Here is a 10,167-nt window from a genome sequence, read left to right as displayed (position 1 = left end):
ATGGAGCTCAAACCACTGCTAAGGAAGCTCGGCTCAGTCGCGCGAGCTTTTTTCACGTTTCTTTTCGCTCTGGTCATCCTGGGAGTGATGATATGGGCCTATGTCTACGGCTTCACAATTGTCCAGTCCCCCTATGGCATCATCTCCTTTGGTTTCTATGGACTGCTGCTTTCCCTCCACCTGCTTGTCCAGAGTCTGTTTGCCTTCATCGAGCACCGGCGCATGCATTCGCGAAACAAACCATGCTCTTACACAAAGACCATTGGCTTCACCATCTCCGCCTTCCAGGAAGACCCAGAATACTTGCGTGAGTGCCTCCAATCTGTACGGGGCCTCATCTACCCAGCCGAGCTACTCCGCATTGTCATGGTGGTGGACGGGAACTCAGATGACGACCGCTACATGATGGACATGTTCAAAGAGGTCTTTGCTGACCAGGACCCTGGCTGTTATGTGTGGGAGAACAATTATCATTCATGGGATCTCACCAAGGCCCAAGAGGCAAATGCTGCAAGTATGGTTGGCCCAGCAGGAGATGCTGGAGTGTGGCCTGGTGAGGACCTGCAAAGGAGGGAGGTGGAAGAGCTGATTAGGAGCAAGAGGTGCGTGTGCATTATGCAGAAGTGGGGAGGAAAGAGGGAGGTGATGTACACGGCGTTTAAAGCTCTGGGATCATCAGTGGACTACATACAGGTGAGCTGCAAGCTAGAGAAGTGATTTAGCTTCCAAGTGTCATAAATGTGTTAACATTTTAATAAAATTGTCTCTAAAAATGGATTTGGAACATTCAGTGATTCCAGACCATAAATGCATTGCAAGTAACATGTTCCATATGCTGCACCTAACGTTGGAAAATTTTTAAAACACCCAGTATTGTTCTTTATTCTTACTTGCTCTCTTCTTCCCTCAGGTCTGCGACTCTGACACTAAACTGGATCCACTGGCCACAGTGGAGCTGTGTAAAGTTCTGGAAAGTAATTCTAAGTATGGGGCGGTGGGTGGTGACGTCATGATCCTCAATATGAAAGATTCTTACATAAGCTTCATGAGCAGTCTGAGATACTGGATGGCTTTCAACATCGAGAGAGCCTGCCAGTCCTTCTTCAACTGCGTCTCCTGTATCAGTGGACCATTAGGTAAGAGAAGGAACTATAAAGAGGCTCACCTATGCGTGTAAGAGATTATGTAATGTACAAGGGTATTAGACTATGCGGCCATAGAGAAGATAACGTGTATCTCATTTTGGAGCTTTACTAAATCTGGAGTATTTTTTGTGTTGCATTGTGAATGATCTGACGTCTGATGAAGTGTCAATAACTTGATTAATTTCTATGTTCCTCAGGTCTATACAGGAATGACCTCCTGCAGCAGTTTCTGGAGTCCTGGTACAACCAGACATTTCTTGGCACGCACTGTACCTTTGGAGATGACCGCCATCTCACCAACCGTATGCTGAGTATGGGCTACGCCACCAAGTGAGTACCTCATTCTTTATTTATTCATATGTGTCTATAGCAACTAGTGGTGATTTAGCTTCATCCTGTCATCCTGTATTACAACTTATACATTCTCTCCATTTCTGCTCAGTCTGAATAGAATTAATGATGACTAATGCTTTAATCACCCCCTTGTTCTTCTTTTTTGTAGATACACAGCTCGCTCAAGATGTTACACAGAGACTCCTGCCCAGTTCCTGCGTTGGTTGAACCAGCAAACTCGCTGGACCAAGTCCTATTTCCGTGAATGGCTGTACAATGCCATGTGGTGGCACAAACATCACCTGTGGATGACCTATGAATCCATCGTGTCTGGCATCTTCCCGTTTTTCGTCACAGCGACCATCATCAAGCTCTTCTGGACAGGTACCCTGTGGGACATCCTGTGGGTGCTTTGCTGTATTCAGCTCATTGGGCTGGTGAAGGCTGCCTATGCCTGTTTTTTACGCAGGAGCCCTATAATGGTGTTCATGTCCCTATATTCTGTCCTGTACATGACCAGCTTACTGCCAGTCAAGTACTTTGCCATCCTCACCATGAATAAGAGAAGCTGGGGCACTTCGGGCCGTCGTAAGATGGTGGGGAACTATATTCCCCTTCTGCCACTGTCAGTGTGGGCAGCCATCTTGCTGAGTGGCTTAGGCTATACCATCTACAATGAGAGCAAGCAGGACTGGTCACAACCCAGCAAAAAGGAAGAGAAAAAGTTTCTGATATATGGCTCCGTGGCATACGTCACCTACTGGCTCGTCATGATCTGCCTTTACTGGGTCGGTTTTCGGAGGGTGCTGCGTAAACGCTCGCAGTCATACAACGTGGAGGTGTAAGACATTTAGCACTGTAACATTGTAACATTGTAACATAGCAACACTGTAACATTTCTGACATATCTGAGCAGGAGCATTTTAGAATTTCAAATGTATTTATTTTTGTGTATGTACAGTTCTGTGAAATTAAATTATTTGTTTTATTTAAAGTTTATTTAATACTTTTATTTTTTCTTTTTTAGAGAAAATAGGTATGAGCAATAACATTGGAAACTGAGCCTATGATTTAAACAATGAAAACAACATCACTGTTTGTTATAGTGGAACATCAATGTTTTCTATAATGTTAATAGTGCCTACAGAACTGCTTTTACAATGATTAAAGTGGTTGGTATTTATTAGTTTCCAGCACTGTTTAACTGTAAGAGGAAGGCTCTGTGTTTGATATGTACTTGACCTTAAGACTCTTTTGCACTTGTGAAACAAACACTGCATTGGTAGAGGTGTGAAATAGAAATATATTTTTCTTTATTGTCTGAAATTTGTGAAATAGGGTTTTTGTAACTTGCTCTTTGAATACACTGTTTTCACTTTGCCAAAGGGAGGCAAAATTCAAATAAAGTGATACCTTGAATACCTTGAATATAATATAATTCTACATAACATCTCAGTGATCATTCATGGCTGAACTGACAGTGTTAAGTGGCACTTGCTCCTATTTAATTAAAAGAATAAGCATATAGTGTGCTACGAACAGCGAGACTCTTAACTTGATTGGCACTGTAACGTTACTGTTCCCTTCTACTGCAGTCAAGATTGAGACAAACAGTGAGCAGGTTTAAAAAGTGTACTGTTGTATTATGTATTTTATCACTGTACATTTATTCATTAAGATTAAACTTTTCTTTTTCAAAAAAAAATAAAAATAAATAAAAAACAAAAAAATGTAAGTGGCTTAGAAAATGAATGAATGAATGAATGAACTGTAATCTAATTTTCAAAGAGACTACAGACTTTAAAATTACTCTAAATTCTATTCTCTGTTAACTTTATCATTAATGACTGAAGAAAACAAAGATGTCACAGTGGAATGTGCACCCAGTTTTAATGACAAATCCCTAGAGGGTGTTGAACTAATGTCCATGAAGAGCATTTGCACCTGAATCTATAGTGCCGTGACAAAGCCAAATCTATTTTTACACCTTTTCTCAACTTTTCTGTGGAACATTCCTACAGCTCAGAAATTGTAATTTCTTGGGGGAATGATTTGGAAATATTAAGTCCTATTGATTGTCTATTTGCTTTTTGAATCAGTGCAAAACAGATAAATAAATAAATAAATAAATAAATAAATAAATAAAATTACTTAAAAAGAATGCTACACTGCTCTATTAAAATGGGGATAAGGGGGTTACTTATCATGGAATCTTATTTGTCTATACATTTCCATATGCAACCCACTCTGAGATTTTACAGGAAAATTGTGACAATTCATATGAAACAATATGAAATACTAAGAACATGGATTGACATTCAGGTCTATATCTATAATATAATGTTATGCTAAATACAATATAGATATATCCAATAAATATAGACATATAAGATAAATATAGACACATCAAATAACTGAAACAGCATTTAAATAAAACAAATATGGACGTTTTGCTCATTTTTACACTTTTATGCTGTAGATTTTGTGCTATCAGAGATTGCTGGTTTGAAAATATTCTCTTTTTTTAAAACCCCTTGGAACAGGTTGAAATGGCCCCAGTCATTATATACATCATATCTATCTATCTATCTGTCTATCTATCTATCTATCTATCTATCTATCTATCTATCTATCTATCTATCTATCCTTATCTGTTTATATATATATATATATATATATATATATATACACACACACACACACACACACACACACATATATATATATATCTGTCTATATATTTAGATCTATATAAATCTGTCTGTATATTTATATCTACATAAATGTTTTTAGTCATGAAAATAAATCACGAACCACAGTGTGTTGAAGTAACATTTATAGAATAATTATGAACTTTAATAAGACATTAGTGTAGACAAATTACATTAATAAAACTTTAATAAAACAATTTCAGAACTTGAACCACTGCACTCGCAATTTTTTTGCCGACTTTGCTTTTATGCCATTAATTATTGCAGAGTCGATATGAAGCCTCTCTTGCATATATGGACCTAAATCTCTAATGTCAGAGTAAGCTGTACAATGAACTGACTCGTCTATGGTAACAGCAAGCTACTTTGGACCATCTCTTCACTTAGCAAAGCTCCCGGCTCAATGCATACTCAAACCATAGCCTCAGAAGGCGAGACGTTAGCTTGTAAGCCTGGGCTGTTTGTCACATTGTTTGAGTCAGTTGTCCTCCCAGGCTGAGACTACAGTAGCTCCTGTAGTATCATTCTCAGTTGAAAATTGCACAGCATATACATACATACAGGGGTTCCACCGGCACATGGGTCTTCACTCGTCTATATCATGGGACATCAGCTTCGCACATCTTCAATAATGTATATATTTTTCTACTTTTCTCGTCCCTAATAATTCAAACAATGACTAAAACACGTTTTCTTCGTAGCTGTAGAGAACATAATTGAAGTGATGTAAGTACTTTCGCAGTGTTTCCCTTTTTTTTGTCAAAGGGTTTCCTTTAAAAGATACCTAGCAGATCAGAGACCCATGGGTGCTAGCACGCATCTTAAGGTGTCAGGGGAGTGAGGGGTACTCACAACACTCTACTCGCTCACTACTGTTAGTGATTAGCATTTCAGTGTTCAGAGCAGAGGGTTGTCTCACCTTGTTATATTTTATTTACAGTTTGTCAAATGATATCAGCCCTGAACCCTGAAACCACAGCACCCCCCCCCCCCCCCACACACACACAAAACAAATCCCAATTTAACCCCTGCATACATACATATAGAGTCATGTGTCGCTTAACGATGGGGATACGTTCTGAGAAATGTGTCGTTGGGCGATTTCGTTGTTGTGCAAACATCATAGAGTGTGCTTACATAAACCTAGATGGTATCACCTACTGCACACATTGGCTATATGGTATAGCCTGCTGTTGTACAGTATTTATTTATTTTTTTTTATAAGTAGAAAGAGTACACTTTAAAATATTGATTAAAAAATACAGTACAGTAAATACATCAGTGGTGTGCGGTGGGTTTTTCACTTTTTTCACAGGCAAGCAGAAGTCAGGCCCCATCCCGCCCCAACACAGATATCCAGATATCCACACACAGTGCCTGAAGTGGTCCTTTACAGAAAAACCAAAAAAAATTCAAGTATCATGTACTGTACATAATTGTATGTTGTGTATTTTTATGCGACTGGCAGTGCAGTAGGGTTTTTTACACCAGCATCACCACAAACATGCGGGTTATGCATTGCGCTACAATCTTACAATGGCTACGACGGCAATTTTTCAGCTCCATCACAATCTTAGGAGACCACCGCTGTATATGGCAGTGGTTCTCAACTCCAGTCCTGGGGGCTCAGTGTCCTGGGCGTCTCTGTTTTAACTCTTCATTATCACATGTAGCTGAGCTAATCAAGGGCTCGATGATTAACTTATCAGTGGAATCAGGTGTGTCCGTCCTAAGCTCAGAGGAGTTAAAACAAAGATGTGCAGGACAGTGGGCCTCCAGGACTGGAGCTGAGAACTACTGGTATATGCGGTCCGTCGTTTGTCCAAATCGTCATTTTGTGTCGCATGGCTGTATATCTTTCGCGAGAATTTCGCGACACAGCTTTACCTCAGAAGTGCGTCATCACCCACAGAGAACAAATGCTCAAATGCTGTTGGTGAATAGTACTTTGCAAAACAATAAATAAGGTGTTTTCCTTCATAAATCCGTGTCACCTCTTGTAACATACTGTAAATGATTGACATTTGGAGGGTGGGAGGTCATGATGATAGGCGGGACAATGTTCGTGGTTGGAATTTTCTATAAATGTTTTATGCTGACTGTTTGGGTGGAGTGCAATGCTAATAACTTCATCAAAGACTTGAGTCCCCTTTGCAATGTTGTGGCTGAAGGGCGTGGAGTTATGTCAGTAGTGTACTAGTAAAACTACTTGTGTGCGACAATATGTATGCATTTTGACGCTTATGTGATCCTGTAGGTTCGGTCGCATTCAGGTTTTGGGCCTGTGTAACTTCAGGATCTCTGTCAAGAAGTTTGCAATAAAACGATGAAGTTGTTCACTTTTTTTAGAGCAATTAATTAGGTTCTTATCGTGGACTCTGTAACTACCCCACCACAGAATTATCTTGAACTGGGTCACGCAACATGACTGCCATAAACAATGATCAATGTCCACATGCTCTTGAGTAGAGGGTGCAGACAAAGAACCTTCAAAATGAGGCCATAACAGATGAACAAAAACGTGGACAAAAACAGCTGTACTAGAAAAGGTGACATAGAACACAGGCAACCTGAAAAACGTAATAGAGACAGAGAAGTTTCCTCATTGTCCTGGAAATGTAATTATGATGGAATAAGTTATGACAGATGCAAAGAAATGTAAATGTAAATAAAGTGTGTCAAAATGGTTGCTAACTCTTCAAAATGCAACTTCCTGTAATGTGGATTAAAATAGTATTGAAAAAGCTTCAAAGAAGTCTAAAATAGTCAGATCAGCAGTGGCCTGAGGCTTTTATAAGCTCTGCTTTTCAACATCAGATAATCTAATCCCCTAAGAACACTAGTGAGTTCCTCTGTATAGTAAACTCCTAAAAATATGTTTTTTCCTGTCCTCAGACAGCAGATAAATGCAGTCAATACATTTCATTCACGGAGGGTGCTGGAGCCTACCCCAGCATTCATTTGGCAAAAGTCCATCACATGTTATACATGAGAGACATAAAAGAAGTGTAATGCTGCATTAATTACAATGTAATTGAATTCCTTCATTGCAATGTCATTCTTGATTGTGATGTAATTCATACTTCAATATGTGTTATTATCTACAGTCTTGCACATTGAATGTTTTAATTACATTATTCAGAACTTCTGATCCACTCTTCCTCAGACACAACAGTGATCAAAGACTAAACTTGCCTTTTGAAAAACTGAACAGAAATCAGTACAATACACCTACAAAAACATCAATAGCAACAACAACAACAGCAACAACAACAACAACAACAACACCAAATGGTGATTTTTGATCGATGTGGGGTGTTTAGTAGCAATGAAGACTGTATGGTTATACATAAAGGAGTATAATGCCCTGATGTTTAAAAGATGATATTACTGAAGTAAAACTGAGAAAAGTACAGGATTTGAAGTATGCTATATGTATTGTATATCCCCATAAAACATTTCTGAGTGTATTTATCCCAGGTCTGATTTCTGAAGTGTCCAGTATCGACCTGACACTCAAGACTTGAGGGGTTTGTGGCTGTGCTTGAACCTGTCTAAACAATGAAATTGTTCTGTTAGCCCAAACAGCAATGGGCCACAAGGCTTTAGAGATGCAATTATTACACTGAACACAAGTGTTACTCAGTTCTCTGTATATACCTCTGGTTGTTTTTCATAACTAGTCTTCTTCTTCTTCTTATTATTATTATTACTATTGTAACATGGTTTAGAAGCGGAACGCTGAAAAGTGTTACCTGAAAGACGCTCTTATCATATGGACTAAACAGTGTGGGCATAAATCATGTTTAGCTGTACTGTCGTCAATGGTAATGTTTGAAATGAGTGAAAGGTGGACCACTCCTCATTAACAACATGAGGAGTGGTCCACTTTTCAATGTGTGGCTGCTCTAATGTGACTTCTTAGTTAATGATTATGAGTCTTACTTTTTATGTTGATGTCACAGTGTGGATGAATTGAGGATGGGAGAAATACATAAGGCGATAACTTATTCATTCATTCGTTCCCCAAGCCGCTTATTCTAATCAGGGTTGCGGGGGATGCTGGAGCCTATCCTAGCGCTCACTGGGCAAAAGGTGGGAAAACACCGGGGACATGTCACCAGTCCATCACAGGCAGTAAGTTATGTAAAATAAATACTTTTCTGAGTAAATATCAATGTTTGAAGTCTGACACTGGAAAATTATTAACTGGGGTAAAACAAATGGAGAGAAATCCGTCAAAAGCATTATATAAGTCTGACAACTGAATCTGAGATTCTTTTTTCTTTTATAAATGTTGAATTAACTTCATGAAACCATAACCACTTAATGATAGGAGGATGCCAAGAATATGTGACAGAGTTCACTCTCTAAATGGGCCCTGATGAGAAAACATGTTTGGTATGGAGATTGACTGAAATGACCCACTAGAACATTCCAGTGGCAGTCTGAGGTCTTGATTTCTTTTTCTTTTTCTTATTCTTTTACAGTGTAACCCCCCCCCCCCCCCCCCAAAAAAAAGATAAAAGGAAATGAAAAAGGATAAAAAAGGAAAAGAAAAGAAAAAAGAAAAGAAAGAGTCCAACTTGTCTAATTTAATGTTTTGGGCAACTCACCACACAGTATAGTTGAATTTACCCAACTCCAATGGGAGACATCGACAGTTTTTGTGTTTATGTGTTTGTATTTTTACACTGCATATGTTTCTTGAATAAATATCACCTGGTTTGACCTGACATGAAGTTCAGATTACAACCTCTATCCTGATGTCACGAAGGTGCTGAATGTACATGAGAAGCTGCGTTTAACAGAACTTGCTGCTCAGCGGAAGGGTATTCGCCAGACTTCCAGAGACAAAGCGGCAGATGCTTTTCCCCCTGCGAATGTTATCATTATACCTCACTCCACCCTGTCTCACTCTGCCTCATGACGTCAGATGAATCATTCTCATTCTCGCGTATGCCGAACATTTGGGATTAATTAAAGGAGGAAATGGGGATATGTGAGTAACTGAGTGGTAATGTACAGCACACTCTGTGTTGGACACGGTCAGACCAATGACTCAGTCTACGTCGTGTATAAAGTTATGCTCAGAGTTATTTACTGGGAATATTTACTTCTGTGATCTTTACTATGCAACATCTTCATCAACAATGTTTTCATCATCAAAAGAATTTTGTTTCCCCAGATGTCTTGATTACATACACAAGACCACACACCATGAGTAAAGTTATCCCTTTCTTTAATGACATTTTACAAACAGATTAGGTTTGCTTGGGGGTTGAGGAGAGAGTGACATTTAAAGGCAAAATAGCATCTATTTTGCCTTTAAATATAGAAATGGACATATCATTGGCATTTTGTCCTATCACTTACCACATCTTATTTTGTGAGAGACACAGGTCAAATTTAAACATTTGTTGAGTTGCCTCTGTATGCCTCACTGCAGAACACTATTCAACAATGAACCACACGGTATAGAACTTCTACCAATTTGTGTGGTTGGTGAAATTCAACAGTTAAATGTTAGAGCCCTTTTCTGTTTAGAATAAATCTCTTTGGTGGTAAAAAAAGGAATGAGTTTCTGGCAAATGAGTTTTCAGCCGTTAACTGTTGCAATGTTAACTGTTTCAAAAGAAAACATTCCACTCTTATCAAAGAAGTCTCTCAATTCTGTGGTATCTGGGCTACCAATGGCGCAGTAGTAATGGAATTGCTCTAATAACCAGAGGGTTCTGTATTCAAACACCAGTGTTGACAGTTTATTGCTAATATGCCCATGAGCAAGGCACTTAACTCCAAGGGTTCTCCACAGATGTGTGACCTCTAATATAAATAGTAATAATTCTATGCTGCTTTAAATAAGAGCATCACTTAACTGAATACAATTGCAATACCAGCATTTTTCCATAGAGAAAATGCCCCATGTGTTCCGCCTAGGGTGAAATATGGATTTTCCTGTATTTGTATAATAGCCT

The 10,167-nt window shown here is 38.9% G+C and overlaps 1 protein-coding gene across 1 annotated transcript; it reads left to right on the top strand.

The window, feature by feature from the left end:
• On the top strand, positions 1-2,323 carry has1 (hyaluronan synthase 1). The gene is made up of 4 exons (XM_030784738.1): positions 1-693; positions 911-1,136; positions 1,343-1,475; positions 1,648-2,323. Exons 1-4 carry the CDS (start codon positions 1-3, stop codon positions 2,321-2,323), a joined length of 1,728 nt encoding a protein of 575 aa, XP_030640598.1.
• The last annotated feature ends 7,844 nt before the right edge of the window (positions 2,324-10,167 follow it).

Source organism: Chanos chanos, chromosome 9 (genome assembly GCF_902362185.1).
Source record: "Chanos chanos chromosome 9, fChaCha1.1, whole genome shotgun sequence".
NCBI lineage: Eukaryota > Metazoa > Chordata > Actinopteri > Gonorynchiformes > Chanidae > Chanos > Chanos chanos.
The sequence above is the reverse complement of the archived record's forward strand: the minus strand, read 5'-3'. Positions and strand labels throughout refer to the sequence as shown.